We start from the raw sequence: 20,415 nt of genomic DNA on the forward strand, positions 1-20,415 counted from the left end.
ACTATCCATAAAAGAAAATCCTGACAAGAGGACTTAATCAAAATTAACACTTCTGCTTATCAAAAGACACCATAAAGAAAATTGAAAGGCAAACCACAAACTGAAAGAAAATAAGGCATTTCACACTTACTAGAATGACTAAAATTAAAATACTGGCGATACCAAATGTTGGCAAAAATATGGAAGTATTGGAATTCTCATTCATTGATGGTGAGAGTATAAAATGGTACAACCACTTAGGAAAATGGTTTGAGCATTATAAAGTTAAACACACACCTACCCTATGATCCACCTATTCTCTTCTTATCTATATTACCCAAAAGAATTGAAAATATTCATCTATAAAAAGATCTATACAAAAATATTTATAGCTTCATTCATAATAGCCAAAAACTAGAAATAACTCAAATGTCCATCAAAAAGAGAATAAACAAATTGTCATGTAATCACACCAAAAATAAACTACTGATACATGTAACCACATGGATGAATTTCAGAAACATTATGTTGTGTGGAAGTAGCCACATGCACAAGAGTACATATGTCATGATTCCATTTACATGAAGTTTAGTAATAGGTAAAACTAATCTATGGTGTTAAAAATCAGGAAGGTGAATGACTGTTAGGGGTTTGAGTCAACTGGTAGGGGCACAGAGAAACTTTCTGAGGTGAAAGAAATGTCCACATCGTGAGTAGGGTACTGATTAAACAAGAGTATTCATTTGTCAAAACTCATCAAACTGTAAACTTAAGATTTGTACATTTCACACTGTATGTAAATTTTATCTCAATATAAAAAGAAAAAACTCACTTATGAAAATGTCAACATTCGTCAACAGAATGAAATATTTTTTCAAAGCAGCATACTTCAAAAAAGATCCCAAGAGAACTTTATTTTTAATCACTGAAGTTTTTTTTCATTATAAAAATGTTTTTAAATTTTCACATTCTTATCAACGTACATTGTTTTTTGTAGTACAGGGACAAAAACTTGTATCACGTAAGATTTTTTTTTTTTTTTTGCAGTACGCGGGCCTCTCACCGCTGTGGCCTCTCCCGCTGCGGAGCACAGGCTCTGGACGCGCAGGCCCAGTGGCCATGGCCCACGGGCCCAGCCGCTCCGCGGCATGTGGGATCCTCCCGGACCGGGGCACGAACCCGCGTCCCCTGCATCGGCAGGCGGACTCTCAACCACTGCGCCACCAGGGAAGCCCCACGTAAGTTTTAATGAAGACTCAAGTTTAAAATTAAAACTTAGGGACTTCCCTTGGTGGCACAGTGGTTAAGAATCCGCCTGCCAATGCAGGGGACATTGGGTTCAATCCCTGGTCGGGGAAGATCCCACATGCCGTGGAGCAGCTAAGCCCGTGCACCACACTACTGAGGCTGCGCTCTAGAGCCCATGAGCCACAACTACTGAGCCCACATGCCACAACTACTGAGCCCACACGCCACAACTACTAAAGTCTGTGCGCTCTAGGGCCCACTTGTCACAACTACTGAGCCCATGTGCTGCAACTACTGAAGCCCACGCACCTAGAGCCTGTGCTCTGCAACGAGAGAAGCCACTACAATGAGAAGACCGCACACCACAACGAAGAGTAGCCCCCGCTTGCCACAACTAGAGAAAGCCTGCGCGCAGCAACGAAGACCCAACACAGCCAAAAAAATAAATTAATTAAAAATAAATAAATAAAAGTAAAACTTAGATGTCCTATCAACTTATTAACACAACCACTCCTCTGAATGTAAGAAACTTCAGCAGAGTACTGAGGCCTCTGTTTCCATAAATAACAAATGGGTTTTGTGATGCTATAAACTTCTTTAAGCAGAATGCCAAGGGAATAAAGACCTACAGAAATAGAAAAATGTAACAGAGAGTAAAAGAAAGATCAAAATATAGTAAAAGGAAGGCATCATACCTGTTGGGAGAGGTATATATATCCTTTTTTCTAATCTCCTTCGCAATGCTTCATCAATGTCCCATGGGAAATTAGTAGCAGCCAGTACCATAACCATTTTGGAAGGATCGTCATTCTCTAAAGCTCCTCCAACTCCTATATACAGTAAGTGGGAAAGAAGAGTGTTTTTCTTACAGTCCTTTATTCTTTCATTCAACTAACATTTCTAAGCATCGGCCACAGGCTTGGTGGTAGAGGCTCAATGACGAACATGATGCAGTTCTTCTGACCTCTGCATGGTGTCAGAACCAGACAAATCAACAGATAACTACAGAACAAGTACAACACAGTCACTCCTGTCTCTCATATTACACTTTAACAGAAATTAAGACGGTTAACTCATTGAGGGAAGGAACTCCTGGTACTACATTATTTTATGTATCTTATAGTGCCTGGCACTATATGCAACACACGTTTTAAGTATTCAATTAGTATCTATGGTTGGTGGATAACCACAGCTATTTTAAAACAATGCAGTGTGGATATACATACATACATACATACGTATATACACACACACACACACATATATATATATATATATACTTCTTTTTTTAAACACACTTTATGTTTTCTCATAATTTGCTTAAATAGCCTCCTATTCACCATACAACTACCAGAGTGATATATCTCTAAAAAGTAGCTCTGGGCCCATCACTCTCTTCCTCCAGTGGCTCCCCAAAGCCTTTTCTTCTTTGTCTGAATAACTTCTACCAATATTTCAAAGCCCAAGTCAGCTATTCCCTTCTATGACTCCCTTAGTCCGGGTGGTACCTCTCGTACTATGTTTTCACTAAACCCAGAGCTTAGTTCTACCACAGAACTCATAATGTATTGTAATTGTCTGTGAGGTGCCTGCTTCTCAACTAGATCAGTGGTTCTCAAAAATTTTGGTCCCAGAATCCTTTTTATACCCTTAAAGACTACTGACCTCCAAAGAGCTTTTGTGTGCATGTAGTATATCAACATTTATTATTAAAAATTAGAAATGAGACTTGTGAGAGAATGAAAGTGAAAAAGGTAAATAACATCTCGATATTACTATGAAAATAGTTTGGCCTTTGCACACCTTTTAAAAGTCTTAAAGACCCCTGGGACCCTGAGCCACATCTCTAAAGGCTTTGCTCTAAATAGTAAGCTCCTTGAAGGCCACGACAGTCCTGTTCTTTTTAACCTCAGAACCTGAGCTGGTGCACGTAAGCAACAGATGCTCTCTGAGCGCACGAACAAGTGCACAAATGCCTGGATGAACAAATGATGACAAATGCGTTCAGCTGCCTTCTAGTCGTTGAGAATTTCCAGAGTATGAATCTACACAAAATTCAAAAAGGGACCAAAACAGTTTAGAGACAGTAATTAAATATCAATTACCGTCCATCTGAATGAGTAGCTCAGACTTGACCCTGCGACTTGCCTCATGCTCATCAGAGGTTCCTCTTCGACTGCAGATAGAATCTATCTCATCAATGAAGATGGTGGTGGGGGCATAAAACCTAGCCTTTGTGAAAATAGTTTAAAGAAATTATTTAGTGACCTCCTGAAATAATCTGAAGTTTTTAGAAGACATTTCCTCCGACTAAAACAATGGTGAAAAAGAAGAGAAATTTCTCACTGCTTTAATGCCATCACTTGCTTATAGACAGAGGTTAAATTAATCAATCATATCAGAAACAGAAAAATTTCTAAACATAAAAGATAAGTTATATGGTTGGTGAAGTCAGGTGACAGATACATGAGGATTCACGGTACTACTCTTTCTACTTTTGTGTTTGAAAATTTCCATAATACAAAAAGTTTCTAAAGATAAATCACCAATCTATCCTCAAATATGCAGTCTTAAGTAGCTACTGCAAACTACTTTGAAAAAGGAACAAACTTTAATGATAGATCAATTTCTGATTTTCAAAGTATATGTTAAAATATACTTCTGCTCACCAGCTCATTAGAGATCCAGAAATATCAGTCAAACCACACACATTTCCAAAGTCTCTTCTACCCGCACTGGACGGGATGCCAAAGGGCTTTTACTTCAGAGAGGAAGGTACGCTGAAGACACATCAACCACTCCACAAAACCCACCGCCCCGTGTCTTATTAGCGTGTCAAAAACTGTGAAACTATAAGTACACTCGCCCTTTCTTAAAAGGATCCCTGGGTAAACGGATCTAGATTAAAGGGATACCATGTGCCTACACAAACAGTGCTTTGAAATCCGAATATAACACCACTCACCATTTCAAACAACAGACGAACTAACTTCTCAGATTCCCCTCTGTATTTCGACGTCAGCGTGGAAGACGAGACGTTGAAGAATGTTGTGCCACACTCAGTGGCGACAGCTTTAGCCAGCATGGTCTTACCAGTGCCTGGGGGCCCGGCCATCAGCACGCCCTGAAATTCCAAAGGACACACGAAATGATTTATCAGATTAATGTGCTTTCTAATAGAATATCAGCAACTATTAATGTACACGAAACCCTTCCCATCAAAAGATAAGCTCAACTGCCACAGGAAACTCATGGCGCATTGGGCACGAATATCATGTCACAGACAGAAAAAACAAAAATGAAGAATGGTTTCACAAAAGGTCTCAAATCAGAGGTACTCAGAGATGGGCTAACAAAGGGCCTAGACAACAAGGAATCTCCTGGTACATTTAGAAAGAGCCCACCGATTTTACTGAACCTGGCAGAAGACAAACATGTATGGTCTTGAGCACCGCTTAAGAGTGACTGCTCTGTTTAAGCAATGAAAATAAGATGACATTCTCTACCACATGGAGCAGAATTATATATCCCTCGCCCTCCTAAGGTACAAAACCTATCTTCAACAACACACTTACAATATACACTTTGAATCAGAAATAAAGATCCATTCATCAGTTAATAAATAAGGTGGCTAAAATCTAGTGGTGATTCAAACATAATCAAATTAGCTAGCCTTTTATCAGTTTAACTGTGCTAGGCAGTTAAGAGTTTACATAAAATAGTGTTAGTAATGAAAAAGCCACTACATAGACTAAAATATAAATTTTAGTTACTTCTCACCTTTGAAACAAACAGAAAAACGTTCCATAAAAATAAATCAATGAGGAGTAAAAATTATCCAAGAACACCAATCCTCTAGTCTTTAAGACTGACGGATTTTTAAATACTTATTATTTTCTTCTAACACTTTTAATGAGAGTTCAGATATATAGTTAACACTACATTTCTTTTGCATAATAGTTCGTGATCTTAAGAGGAATTTGGAGCCATTTGTTAATTTAATTCAATTAGCTTTGGGGGGTTTAAACTTTGAAAACTACGTGCATATCAAAGTTTCATAAACTCTAAATTCAGAAACCGTCCAAACGCTCTTCTAGCTATAGAATTTTGATACCCAGGACAACCAGGGATCACTAGGATTTGAAACACTAGTTTTACAAGAAAAATTTTTGCTTTGCAAGAAGCCTTTATACATGAGATTGATATTTTGAAAACTGTAAAGACAACTAATGGTATTGGCACAGCTACAGAAAAGTTTCTATTTCTCTTTCCACCATCCCCTCTCAATGCCCTCTCAGTTCCCGTAATGTCATTAATGTGGTCATGTCCAGCAGGAGATAATTTCCAGGGTTAGCGTCTGTGCGCAGACACAGCTCATAGATACAGTACAGCGTTTATAAATTTCCCCTCCTCATGACATTACCCTGTCAATTATCTCCTCTATTTCCTGTATCTCCTCCTCTGTGGGCTCTATTTATTTAAAAAATAAAATCCTTCACTTGACCCTACAAATCCTCTGGCTACTATCTACCTCTTCCTTCCTCTTCCCAGCCAACCTTCTTAAAGAAATGGTTTATGTTTACTATTTGTTCTTCACAAGCTACAGTCTGACTTCTGCCTCTACTCCTTCACTAAAAATACCTAATTTACTAATCCAATGGTCACTTTTCTTTCCTTTTCTGTTTTGAGTTTTACGTATTCTTTTTTTCGGCTGCACCACTGCGCAGTACGTGGGATCCTAGTTCCCTGACCAGGAATCAAACCCGCACCCACTGCTTGGAAGCACGGAGTCTTAACCACTGGATCTCCAGGGAAGTCCCAACCAATGGTCACTTTTCAACTCACAGCTTCTTTCCCTCTCTCTGACCTTGGATGGTGCCGATACCTGGTGTTCATTCCCTTCTCCCTGAAACCCCTGCTCCCTAGGTTGGTTCTATGACATGGTTCTTTCTTGATGCTTCTCCTACTCATGACCATCTTCAGTGGCTTCCAGGTCTCCTCTTCCCCCTGCCCTTTATATTCCCAAAGCAATTCTAAATCTTTTGCTCTTTTGAAAACCCTTTATAAAACTCCTTGAACAATTTCATCCATACCCAAATTATCAACCACCACTTATATCTCAATTTTAATTTAAACTTAAACTCTAGCCCGAGCTCCAGACCTCTATTTCCAATTACCCACTGAGTTTTCACCTAAATATATTTTGTTTCTATTTAAATCTGCTCCTCTCCTCCATTTCCAGTATCAGTTCACTGTACCCTATTTAATGAAGAATTTGGCTGGCCCTTTTCCCTAGTTCCTGGGAGGCAGACTCTAAACCCTTGGAATTTCCCAAGTGATAGGAGTGTCTTTGCTGTTCATGTTGGGCCCTGAAATTTTAGGCTAATAAGGTGGCTCATGGTGGGTCCCTATATAGATTATGCTAATGAGATGACTCAGGATGGGGGCTGGCCTTGCCCAAAATACCAACCCTGTGATTAGCAGGCTGGGGCTTTGAGCCATGCGATGTCAACCAGACCTCTGGGGAGAGAAGGGAGACTGGAGATTGAGACATATGGGCAACAATTCAATCAATTATGATTATGCAATGAAACCCCAGTAAAAACTCTAGACACTGAAGCCTGAGTGAGCTTCCCTGTTGGCAGTACTGTGTATACTGTCACACATCCATGCGCCAGGAGGGTAAAGCATCCTGCTTGCAAGGGAAAGGACAACAGAAGCTACACTGTCAGCATCCCCCCAGATCTCACCCCTATGCACTTCTTCTTTGGCTAGTTCTGATCTGCCTCCTTTTGCTATAACAAAAACTATAATCAGAAGTACAATGCTTTCCTAAGTTCTGTGAGTCATTCTAGAGAATTATCAAACCTGAGGGTGCAGTAAGAACCCCCAAATTTACAGCCAGCTGTCAGAGTGAGGGTGACCTGGGGACCCCCAAATTTGTGGTTGGCATCTCAAGTGAGGGCAGTCTTGTGGAAAACTGACCTCAACCTGTGAAGTTTGGCCCAATTTTGGGTAGTTGGTATCCGAGCAACTGCATACTCCTGTAATTCAAGCCTGGAATCTAAGAGTCATACAACTTGTTCCTCCCCCTACCCCTATAAACCATCATGTCATAACGTTATCACTTACACCTTTTAAATATCTCTCACAGATCCACTCATTCTTCATTGGCCAAATAACGAACGCCTTTGTTCAGGTCCTCGTCGTTTCGCTAGACTATTGCAACAGCCTCCTGACCAGACTCCTCTCTGTATCCATCTATGCCCATCTCCAATCCAGCCTGCATACTGCTGCCAAGGTGACCTTCATACATTTGCAAATTACCCTCTTGCTAAAAGTGTACAGGGCTCGTCATGATACATAGGTTATACCTACCATTCCAGCTGTTTTAAAACTCCTTTAAATACCTATTTTATCAAGGCCTTATTATTTCTTTTAAACATTGTTTTTAAAGTTATAATAAAGGGGAAATTTATGGTAATATGGTCCCCAAATTAGGTAAATCTCTAACAAACAGTCTATAAAAGTTTTTAAGTTGTGAGAGGCAATCAAAATGCCATGGGTGTTCCAAGCCATTTATGTAAACACACAATTTCTCCTCCTCTCTACTTTTAGGCACATCAAACAAGGAAGAGGTATTGCGAAGGTAAAAGACCTTCCCAGCTAATTCGGAAGGGCAAAGTAAGATCATGCTTTTATTTCACTCTACCAGTCAGAGTAAAGAAAGAGTCTGCCTATGGCTAAGACCAAAAAAAGTTCCAGGCAGCAGCTGTTGGAAGGGTTTTTAATATGCTAAAATGAAAACACTGAACTTAGGAGGAACTAGTCCTGGGCAAGCTAAAAAGATATAAACATTCTGATTACATCTGAGAATTACACCAAGCCTAGATGAAGTGTGTTCAAACTAATTAATTACTAAGAAATACGCCGGCTTTTAAAAAGATAATTTATTTGATCAAACACTTATTCTATGACTATGCACTATTACTACTTAATTTGCTTGCTAACTTTTTTTTTTTTTTTTTGATACGCGGGCCTCTCACTGTTGTGGCTCTCCCGTTGCGGAGCACAGGCTCCGGATGCACAGGCTCGGTGTCCATGGCTCACCGGCCTAGCCGCTCCGCGGCATGTAGGATCTTCCCAGACCGGGGCACGAACCCACGTCCCCTGCATCAGCAGGCGGACTCTCAACCACTGCGCCACCAGGGAAGCCCCTTGCTAACTTTTTATTTACAAAAACAGACATCTAGAAAATTCTTAAAACTCATCTCTAGCTCAGCGCCCCTGAGGGAAGTGACTTTAAAGACTATAGTTCCACCACTCCAGGCCCCTCTCCTGCCAGGCAGAGGCAGCATATCGCAACCACAAATCCAAATCCAGGTACCTGAGGGCTGCCCAACCTCCCCCAACCTTTACAAACTGTGTTAATAAACACACAAAGAAACTACAGTGCTGCCGTTCTTTACCATGCAAGCAGCAGTTTTATACCTATATTACTTCAATAAATTCTCACCTTCCATGGCCTTCTAATCCCTTTGAAAAAGTCAGGCATCCACATGGGAAGAACAACAGCTTCCCTTAGCAACTTCTTAGCTTCTTCCAGATCTGCTATGTCATCCCTTTGTAAGAAGAGCAAAGTTTCATGCTTATTCAGGGACATCTTTGATTTATGATCAATACCAATTCTTTTAATTTTTTTAAATTATGAAATTTTTCTTACATTAAGAACATTATTCTAATTTTTACTGTATAAAATGATCAGTGAAAACATATTGCAATCATAAATTAGGACATGTTATTCAATTAACAACCTTTGTCAGCTATGTCAACATCAAATTAGTATGAAAATGTCTTGGTTATATTCTGGAAGAAGAACTGTCCTACCAATTCTGCACACTCATATTACGGATGAGGTCATAATCAGGAGATGAACGGATAACAAGACAAGACTCACACCAAGCCAACCTACAATTTGTTTTCTCCACTACTGTAATTCAAGAACTTAACAGACTAACCAATGAATGCTAGGATTCCTAGAGACAATGTCTCTCTCAAGGGCTTCCACCAGATCCTTATCATATGCAGCACCATCAAATCTTGGAATTTCACCATCACTTGCACCGTCTTGCATATTTTTCCTCCCCTGGGGACAGGTACAAAAAAATGCTGATCAATAACAAGATAATTTTAATTAACATCATTAAGCTTTCAAAGTATTGCAATGTAACCATTTTAAATGGCTATTTTTTTAAATACTGTTTGCTAATTACCCAAAGGCCATCCTCCCCTATTTAATTCATCAGAAATAGATGAACTGGCCAACTTTATTAGACACTTCAAATTCACATTCTTGAGGGGACAGTTGCATCTAAGACTGAAATGAGCTAGATACCTCTAAATTTGTGGATGCATGGGATTTCTACCACCACTAAAAAATACTTGAGTATTAACACAGAGGAAGAAACGAAATCAATTGAAAACCTACTGCATGGCAAGAAATCTCACATATATTATCTCATTTAATACAACTACCCTACAAGGTAGGTATTATAACCCTATTTTTACAGATAAGGAAGTGGGTCTCAGAAAGTTAAGTAACTTAAGTTCACAATTATTACATGTCAGAGTACAGATTTTAACTCAGATCTCCCTGACTCCCCAGATCCATGCTTCTTCACAGCATCAGGCCACCTCATGCCTGGCTGAGTCAGTTTAAAGCTTAAAAGCAGGTTATGGTGGAGAGGGATAAATTAGGAGGATGGGATTAGCACACACACACTACTATATATAAAATAGGTAACCAGCAAGGACCTGCTGTATAGCACTACACAGTACTATACTCAATATTTTGTAATAAACTCTAAGGAAAAAGAATCTGAAAAAATATACATATATATATATAATGTGTATAACTGAATCACTGTGCTGTACACCTGAAACTAACACAACATTGTAAATCAACTATACTTCATTAAAACAAACAAAAGACTAGGTTATGTGTGGCAGAACTATCCTCCTAAGCATCCAGGAAAGAGGCTGCAGGTGAGGAAAGAGGTGGCGCCCTGAACTGCATCTTACAAAGCCTTTTCCCTGTCACTGTAAGTACCCACTCAGGGCTGAGGGTTTCTTCCTAGTGAGGTCCTTGGACCACATCATAAAGTCACTGTAATGACAATGATAAAAGGACCTTTTAAAATAGTATCATTAGGACCATTAAAGCAATCACTTTACCCCAAATTCTTTATTTAATAATATAGTAGCTTTAAAAAAGAGTTATATGCTATGGTTTCTATGGAGTTCTGCCAAGATTTACTCGGCTCTGAAGAGCTTTAAATGAAACATGCTCAGCTGCCAGAGAGAGTTCAACCACTGGAACTACTTCAGCAGACAGAGCCAAGCACCTCCCCAGAGCTTCAGCTCCACAGTTACTGTTAATGTAAAAATGAAAGGAAATATGGTCCAAAAATGAGTCAGTTTCCTAAGCTTCAATCTGAAGAGAGAGAACAGGATGAGCCTCTCCTACCACACTCCATCTGAGATAAACCATAAACTAGATCCTAAGTGCTGAGAGAGGCCTAAATGGCTCCCTTTGGGCAAACACTCTAGCTCTTTAAGCCACTAGGTAAATGACCAAACAGTACTCTGGTGACTTGACCCCAAAATGAATAATTTACTGTCCCTGGGTAGCATGGCAACAGAATTAAGCTAAGTTTTCAGAAAGATTCTTGTATTTCAGATGACAGATCCCAATACTGACACTTAAAAGGAATAAACTGCTGGCATGCCTACGCAACAAAAATAACATCAACAAATTTAAAATAAGCACAGCCTAGAATCACATTTTATAATAATGATAGGCCAAGGCTAGTCACATTCAAACAAATCACTGGGAACACTGTGTAATCATTTTAAAACTGTTCTAGAAATAAATCAACCAAAGAATGCAACAGACACTGATATATCTGGGACTTAACAAGCTTGGATATGACACTGTAACTATTTTATTTATTTATTTATTTTTGGCTGCGTTGGGTCTTCACTGCTGTGCATGGGCTTTCTTTAGTTGCGGCGATCAGGGGCTACTCTTCATTGCAATGCATGGGCTTCTCATTGCAGTGGCTTCTCTTGTTGCGGAGCATGGGCTCTAGGCACGTGGGCTTCAGCAGTTGTGGCATGCGGGCTCAGTGGTTGTGGCTCACAGGCTCGGTAGTTGTGGCACACGGGCTTAGTCACTCCTTGGCATGTGGGATCTTCCTAGACCAGTGATCAAACCCGTGTCCCCTGCATTGGCAGACGGATTCTTAACCACTGCGTCACCAGGGAAGTCCTGACACTGTAATTTTAGACTTACCAAAAAATTAGTATTAAAAAATATAGGCAGGGCTTCCCTGGTGGCGCAGTGGTTGAGAGTCCGCCTGCCGATGCAGGGGACACGGGTTCGTGACCCGGTCCAGGAAGATCCCACATGCCGTGGAGCGGCTGGGCCCGTGAGCCATGGCCGCTGAGCCTGCGCGTCCGGAGCCTGTACTCTGTAACGGGAGAGGCCACAACAGTGAGAGACCCGCGTACCACAGAAAAAAAAAAAAAAAAAAAAAATATATATATATATATATATATAGGCAGACAGTCATTTTAATATGAATGTCCAAGTGGTGGGGGAGGATTTGATAAACACTACCAAGGGAAAGGAAAAGCTGCACACTTATCTGGAAGTAATAGGAATCATAGGATTTTAAGAACAATAAATATGTGACCATCTATGTCCAACACATTCAGTTTCAGATCAGTGAATGAAAATACATTACCTGCCCTCACTGAGCATCCAGTCTTGTGGTGGAAACAATTAACAAGTAAACAAACCCAAAACATACATAATTATAAACTGTTAAGTGCTATGAAAAAACTGAATGGTCTATAGCTATAGCTATGGTCTATAGCTAAAAGGTATTGAGCAAAAAGAATAAGTTGGAGAGATGATCAGAGGCCAGCTCACTGGGCCCGTATAGGCCATGGGAAGGAATTTAGATTTTATTCTAAGTACACGGGGAAATTTTTGAAATGTGCTAAGCAGGGGAATGACAGGAGCTGATTTACATTTTAAAATGACCCTGCTAGCTGCGATATGGAAAAAGGATGGGCTGGAGGGAGAAGGAGAAGCAGAAAAACAAAGACCTATTGCAGTAGTCAAGGTCAAGGCTCTCAATTCACAGAAGAGGAAAGTGTATAAAGCTAGTCAAAAAAAAAAAAAGGTTCTGAAGAACCTAGGGGTAGGACACAGGAATAAAGACACAGACTTAGGGTGGACTTGAGGACATGGGGAGGGGGAAGGGGAAGCTGGGACGACGTGAGAGAATGGCATGGACATATATATACTACCAAGTGTAAAATAGATAGCTAGTGGGAAGCAGCCACATAGCACAGGGAGATCAGCTCGGTGCTTTGTGACCACCTAGAGGGGTGGGATAGGGAGGGTGGGAGGGAGACCCAAGAGGGAGGAGATATGGGGATAAATGTATATGTATAGCTGATTCACTTTGTTATACAGCAGAAACTAACACAACAATGTAAAGCAATTATACACTAATAAAGATGTTAAAAAAAAGAAGCTAGTCAAAGGACGTGCCCTAGCACCCAAAGTTTCTCAATGGTAGAAATGAGACCTGAATACAAATTAAGTACTACAAAGAAGATTCTAGAACTTTTTCAAACCAAAATGGTGAGGTTACTAAACAACAAATTAAGGAAACTAAAAATAAATAATTTATTTGGTTATATTGGGAAATCACAAAATGGGTGACAATTATCCTTCATAACAAATACTCAGATAAATTAAAATAGGGATATCAAATATAAGTTAGTAGCTCTGGTTTCAGTTAACCAACTAGATTAACTACAACACCTAAAAGAAGTTTAGTTTTCAGGCAATAAAGCTAACCTCACCCAAGATATTATTACCTGTACAGTTTATAATAATAATAATAGCTGCAACATCACTGAAATGATCTTAGAAATCTTTGCTTAAATTTTCACATTAATTAATTAGCAAAAATTTGATTATTAGCATGAAGGCTGATATACTTTTTCTCATTAAAGCGAAGTATTTTAGCTTCTTTTTACGAGTGTCTAAATTACCCATATCAAAAAGTTTGTTTATGATCTTTCATTGGTATACTATTTGAGGAAGATGAGAAAATTAATGACCAACTCAATATTATAGAGTCAATTAATGACGCAGATTGGCCTAAAATGCAAATAATAGTTTTTATATTTCACTGTGTGCCATCTAAGAGAAACACGCTCAGTTACTGGCTCTGGGTCTTACATTTTAAGAAAAATGCTGACAAATAAATTATACCGAGAAGAGTAATAAAGGGTTCAAAACCCATGTCATATGGAGGAGGCTCAGGGACCCTAGAGACATTTAAGCTGAAGAAGAAAATGTTAACGGAGCAACACAACCAACTGACCTCCTTACCTGTATGTACTCTACATTACTCCAAAGGAAAGAACCAGGACCAGTACAAAGTGACAGAAGAGGTAAATTTCAGATCGACAAAAGAAAGAATTTTCTAACAATGAGTCCATCCATCAAGGGAGTCATCTCTCTTGTAGGTAGTGAGCTACCCGATGTTAGAATCAGTGGCTAATTAATAATAAAAACCACCGGCCCCCAATCACAGGGATGTCTGAGCTGAATGACAGCTGACCTTTGGTTCTTCGGGTAAAGCCACTGCCTCTCACTTGCCCACTTATTCATCTGTTTCCTGAGTTCAACAGCCCAAGGCAAGTGCAAAATTGCTTGGAAATCTCATTGTTTCCCTCTTTTTTTTTTTAACATGATCTTTATTCTGTATCATACCTGTGTTAGTTCCCCACTGTCATGTTACCTTTACAGCTAACACTGGTTTACAGCTTGCTATATGCCAGGCACTGTTCTAAGCACTTGACATAACAATCTGAAAGGTCCTATGAGTTAGGCACTCGTATTATTTCTACCTCATAGATGAGAAAACTGAGGCACCAAGAGCTTGAGTAAATTGTCCAAGGACACACAGCTAGATCCTAGGCAGTCTGGCTTCAGAACCAGTGCTTTCAACCCCTTTGTACACTATGGCATAAGGCTGCACACTTTGGGCTACTCCTACCGCAGTGTGAGAAGTAAACACAGGAAAAGTTAGACAAGATCTCTAAACTGATATTTTAGAGATAAGACTTTATTATTTACAAGGGAAAGTACGTTGATAAATGCAAAATGCTTACTAATTTCAGTGTCATGCCTTGCATTGGAGTGTTAATACAAAATATATTTAAGTTGAAATAACGAATCCATAGCATTCTGCTTACTTATCAATAAATGCGTTCTTGCAGCAATATTTATGAATACTTACTCTGTACCAGTCACTATTCTAGGTACTGGGAAATAGCAGTGATCCAAGCAGACAAAAATCCTGCCCTCAGAGGCATACACTCACATTAGGGGACACAACATACAAACAAAGTAAAACACAGTAAAACATTTAGGGACAGAACAGCAAGTAACTACTTTACTATAATCTAATGCAATAAAATTTAAAATAATAAAAATAAAAGCAAAAACCAACACTATTAATCAGCTGCCATGAGAGAAAAAATTTGTGGAGCGATTTAATATCCAAAGGACAGAACAGGATATTTCTTAAAAACAAGTCACTGATAATACGAATGGCCAATAAACATATGAAAGAACATTTTTTTTTTTTTTTGCGGTACGCGGGCCTCTCACTGCTGTGGCCTCTCCCGTTGCGGAGCACAGGCTCCAGACGCGCAGGCTCAGTGGCCATGGCTCACGGGCCCAGCCGCTCCACGGCATGTGGGATCCGCCGGGACCGGGGCACGAACCCGTGTCCCCTGCCCCTGCATCGGCAGGCGGACTCTCAACCACTGCGCCACCAGGGAAGCCCATGAAAGAACTTTTAACCTCAGAAGTTATCAGATAAGTACACAATACATGGTAGATATGCTGGTAAAATCACAACGAGATTCACCCACGAGAGAGAGACAGTATCAAGTGTTGGTGAGGATGTGGAGCAACTAGAACTTCCGTGCTCTGCAGGCAGACGTGGAAATTGGTATAATCACTTTGGAAAACTATTTGGTGTTACCTACTGAAGTTTAACATATGCATAACCTATGGCCCATCAGTTCCACTCCTAGGTATATGCTCCCTAGAAAGGTATATATGCTCACATATATACCAAAGGATAAGTACAAAACTATCCAAGGTAGCATTATTAATAATAGTTTCAAACTGAAAACAATCCAAAAATTCACTAACAGTAAAACAGATTCAACTGTGGTATAATACTGTATATTAATGAAAATAAACAAACTTCAGAGATATGCAACAGGATGGCGAAATCTCACCAACATATGTTGAGCAAAAAAAGCCAGACAAAAAAAGAATACTTACTGTACGTAAAGTTTCAAAAAAGGTATAACTAATTTATGGTATTAGAAATCAGAATAGTGGTTATCTTTGGAAACAAAGTGGCAGAATAGTGGTTACTTCTGAGAAAGAAGTGTCAGGGATCAGAAGGGATCCTGAGTATGGCTTCTGAGGTGCTAAATGTTCTATTCTTGACCCCTGAGTGATAGTTACATGGATTACATGGTAGTTACAGAGGTTAAACGCAGTCAGCCGAAGAGGACTCTTACTGGTTTGTAAGAGCCAATTATTAAATTTGCAGGAATTTTTCTATAAAAAACAGCCATTGATAAAAATTAAATTACACAAACAGAATAAATTATATTAAAAACAGAAGTGGTAATTACTCAAAACTCCTCACTTCTAACTATTTAACTATTACCTATGCACTTAAGGTTACTTAAGTCTACTGTGTCTACACTATAGAATGGTAGGCTACTACCCATCTTATCTTGACTCTGAGTTCAGTGACCTCAGGTAGCTTGAAATCCATCATAGTGAAAGTATTTATACCAGAGAAACCAGAAAATGCTACAAAACAGGGCTTGATTTCTTGTTTTGTTAACTGTCTAGACTTAAAGTAATGGGGAAAATATTACATTTAAAAGTGTGTCATTTCTATAGTTGTTACAATGTAAATAGCACAAAAAATGAAGGAAATAATTTTCCAGTATTTGAAAACCATGATCTGATTCATCAAAGTTGCTCAAGTGATTGATCAATGAGTGAAGTTCCCACATATGTTTCTGTTGTTTCGCTTTCATCTGACTCATTAATAAAAACAAAATATCAACCAATATCCTAACAGAACTACATTCCTAATCATCTGTCAACTGCAACCATAGGTACCTACATTTGCAAGAGTTAAGCAAAAAGCAGCAAAGGCATTCGGTGAGGGTCCATTGGCTCTATAAAGTTTACACTAAAGAGTACTGTATATTTTATTATTTGTAAATTATACGCTGCACATCCTTTATATCAGTCAGATTTATAATAAATTTGTGTGTGTATATGTACGTGTTTATATACACATACGCTTTTTTTTTCCTTCAGAAAACTAGTTATTAAAAGTTTACCAGTACACTGCTGGTTAGATGATCATCATTCATCAAATATACCCTTATAATGTATACACTTTTCTTCAATAAAAAGATTTTTTTAAGTCACTGTTCACTTGTATAACCACCGATCAACAGTTCTCAAAAGAATACTCCAGGGGCTTCCCTGGTGGCACAGTGGTTGAGAATCTGCCTGCCAATGCAGGGGACACGGGTTCGAGCCCTGGTCTGGGAGGATCCCACATGCCGCGGAGCAACTGGGCCCGTGAGCCACAACTACTGAGCCTGCGCGTCTGGAACCTGTGCTCTGCAACAAGAGAGGCCGCGATAGTGAGAGACCCGCGCACCGCCATGAAGAGTGGCCCCCGCTTGCCACAACTAGAGAAAGCCCTCGCACAGAAACGAAGCCCCAACACAGCCATAAATAAATAAATAAATTTAAAAGAATACTCCAACCCAGTTTACAATGTCTCTCCATATCAGACATCCCTACATTTAATCAGAGAAGGAAAATATTCAAAAAATGGCCATTTGTTATAATTCAATGAAATGAAGTCCTTTAAGTTTAATAGCTTTAAATTAAGTCTCTGAAGATGATTTACCATACTTTAATTTGAATTCTATCTAAAAGCACATACAACTTCAATCATGAGATCATAATGGAAGCACTGCTCATTTCACTAAGAGTTAATTAACCATAGTCTTATAAATACTTGAGAATCAGAATTTTATTAATTAAACTTATTTTTGGTTTATAATATCAAAACATCTATTCTGTTACCTAATATTTTACTTTTAGACTATCCTTTTTAAATTAAAAAATGCATTTGTTATTTCTATGTATATTTCTACACTGACTCTAGACTTAGATAGTAAAATAAAAATAACCATTTTTCTCAGGTACATTCAAATAAGACTAAAAAATATGGCTATAAAGGTTAATTTATTCATCTGATTCCCTCTCATCAATAACAATCAACTTGAGGCCAGGAGTCACATATTAAAGTTTGCCTTCCTAGTACCTAGAAGTATGACTAACACAAAGTATGCACTTAATAAAGGCACATTAAGTAAATGGCGTAACAAACTGGCCTCATGATGACTCTGTACCTCAGGGGAAAAAACTGTAAGGCTTGAATAACAGATCACCATACACAGTGACTGTTATTTATTGAAAAATAGCATTTTTAAGACTGGACCTAACTGGAAGCGTGTTAGCAGTTTAAAAAAAAAAGAAGAAAAACATTTAATCACTCTCAGAAAGTGAACTGGTACTCTTAAAAGAAATAGATATTTGTGATACATTAAAATAAGACAGCAAGCATTTTCAAATAAGAGGCTGCATAGCATAATGGTTAAAAGCTCAGGTATTAGAGTTCAAATCCTAGTTCCACCACCTACTTGCAGTTGTAACTTCAGTGTCTCAACTTCTTCGTACACAGTACAGGGAAAATAACCCTGAGTTCACAGGAATTTGTAGGGAGGACTGGGACAGGTTAAGAATGCTCAAGGCAAAGTGAGACCTGTTGCTACTGCTTTTCTTACTAGCTGCTTCCTCATACAGTTTACAAGACTAAACTAGGAATCCAAAGATACTGAGAGTCTTAAGCAAAACATGTAATTTCTCCTGTCCTCTCTTTTTTTAACATCTATAAAGTTAAGTGGCTAGAGCAGAAAAGCAGCTTTCAAACTTTTGACCATGACACAAAGTAATAAATTCATCTTAGATCATGAGCTAGTGTATACAAATATATAACTAAATTTTTACATACTTATATAACAGATTTTTTTTCTCAAAATAATACTGTCCTTATAATGGGCAATGCAGTCTGAATTTTCTAGTCTATTTCATTTTTCTTTTTAAGCTGGTTGCAACAAACAAAGCTGATTTAAAAAAACCAACAACACTGAGTACCCTTCAGTACTCGATTTCAAATTAGCTTTCAATGGCAATGGATATCTGTCAGTTTCATCTGAACTGCCTCAAACCCTATCACCGCTTCCAGTGAATTTAAGGACTCCAGTATTCTAATGAATATCTGAGTGCTTACAATGATCATAACCGAACCAAGCACACCTTTCAAATTCTAATGAAGTTTCTATGAGCTTTTTTTTTAATTGTAATCCCTTTTGTTTCCAGAGTGACTCAGAAAGTCTCTTTTATCTTCAAACAACTCTTCTTTTTCTTTTATTAAAGGGCTTATTTTCCAGTGACATTCTGAGTACTTACATGTGAATGAAGAACAACTAAGATTTAGAAAATTATTTGGAACTTTTTAAGTAAAAGACAATTTACAATATCCAGAGAAATTTATCTGACATTCAACAAATGCTGCCTGGCTGTTTTGTTCTTTGCTTAAGAATCCCATTTTAAAATCAACATTTATTTAATTTTTCTGGAACTCTTTTCAAATCCAACCAGACTTTTAATCTAATTTGGTAGGGATACTACATAATATGAAAAATACTAAAATAAAGAGGAAAAAGATCTGTGATTCCCAAAGCTCCATTCCTTACTCTATGACTTTGGATAAGATACTTTAGCTCTATCTCAGTTTCTTCATTTGTAAAAATGGGGATAAAATGACTGCCTACTACTTGGGATTATTTCATAAATTATTGTGTAATCACTCCAAATGGTATATCCAATAAACCACGACCAATATCCTTCTCTTGTGTTATGTGAAGGTAAGATAAAGACTGAAAGTTCCTTACCTGGTTCTAAAAGTTTATCTAAAAGCTACTAGCAGAGTGATGGGTGGACTTCAGCCACCACCTTATTCTCTAAACTGCAAACCAAGGTTAGCAGCACAAAAATGAAGAACAGAGGAAGAAACAAAGATGATATATAAGATACAGATTTTTAAGTATCCATTATGCGGCTTTTGGTAATGGGGAGAACCAGTTCAATTTCATCAGCAGGAAAATTTATTTATTTATTAGTACCCCTCACTAATCCCAAAAGGATCTGAAATGGAATCACTTACTGTTTCATGACATAATAGCTTGAACAAATTACAAACATAAAAAAATCTAATTCATATTCAGTGTCCTAGCGAGGTAGAGAGAATATGTCTTTGGCTCTATCTCCTGAATAGAAATACTCAGAAAACATCAGTTTTATTCCATTATGGTCTAAAAAACCACAAGGTGTAGGAAGTTGGTCTGTGTAGAGTCCTTACCACTGACTGAAATCATATAGAATAAAAATATTCAAATATAGTATGTAATTTTTAAGGATAACCATTTGCTATTAGTTATAAGCTGTATTTTCACAATAAATATCACGGCATATATGTGATGACATATAGAACCCCTAGCTAGGAAAATAAAACTTCTCTGTGGCAATTCAATAACATCCTCATCCATTTATGACATCATAAAGGAAATAGGAAATGCTATCACTAAAAATTTATTTTTGCCTTTTCATTAAAATTAAGGCTAAGAGAAATGTCAGGTCATCCTGGCTCCTTACTCTGAAAAATTATTTTCAGCACATTTTCCTAAAGTCCATTTTAAGGACAGCACAGAATTTCTACCCAGTATTATGTTTATTCACCAATCAATTTTCCAGATAAAGTAAAAGTATATACTGAACCCAAACCAAAGGAAATTTTCTCATTAAGAAAAAAAATCTTGTTTTACTCTAAAATTTAAAGATAA

At 38.3% G+C, this 20,415-nt stretch overlaps 1 protein-coding gene across 2 annotated transcripts in view; it reads right to left on the minus strand.

Moving 5' to 3' along the window:
* Positions 1-20,415, minus strand: part of KATNAL1 (katanin catalytic subunit A1 like 1) — a 62,033-nt gene that overhangs the window by 15,047 nt on the left and 26,571 nt on the right. For both annotated transcript variants that reach the window (XM_082859294.1, XM_082859293.1), the window contains 5 exons: positions 9,246-9,373; positions 8,744-8,849; positions 4,193-4,351; positions 3,333-3,459; positions 1,923-2,057 (listed from right to left, as the gene is read on the minus strand). In XM_082859294.1, the coding sequence (XP_082715420.1) occupies positions 1,923-2,057; positions 3,333-3,459; positions 4,193-4,351; positions 8,744-8,849; positions 9,246-9,373 (655 nt within the window). The remainder of the gene's footprint in view (positions 1-1,922; positions 2,058-3,332; positions 3,460-4,192; positions 4,352-8,743; positions 8,850-9,245; positions 9,374-20,415) is intronic.

Source organism: Leucopleurus acutus, assembly GCF_964270905.1.
Source record: "Leucopleurus acutus genome assembly, chromosome: 18".
Taxonomy (NCBI): domain Eukaryota; kingdom Metazoa; phylum Chordata; class Mammalia; order Artiodactyla; family Delphinidae; genus Leucopleurus; species Leucopleurus acutus.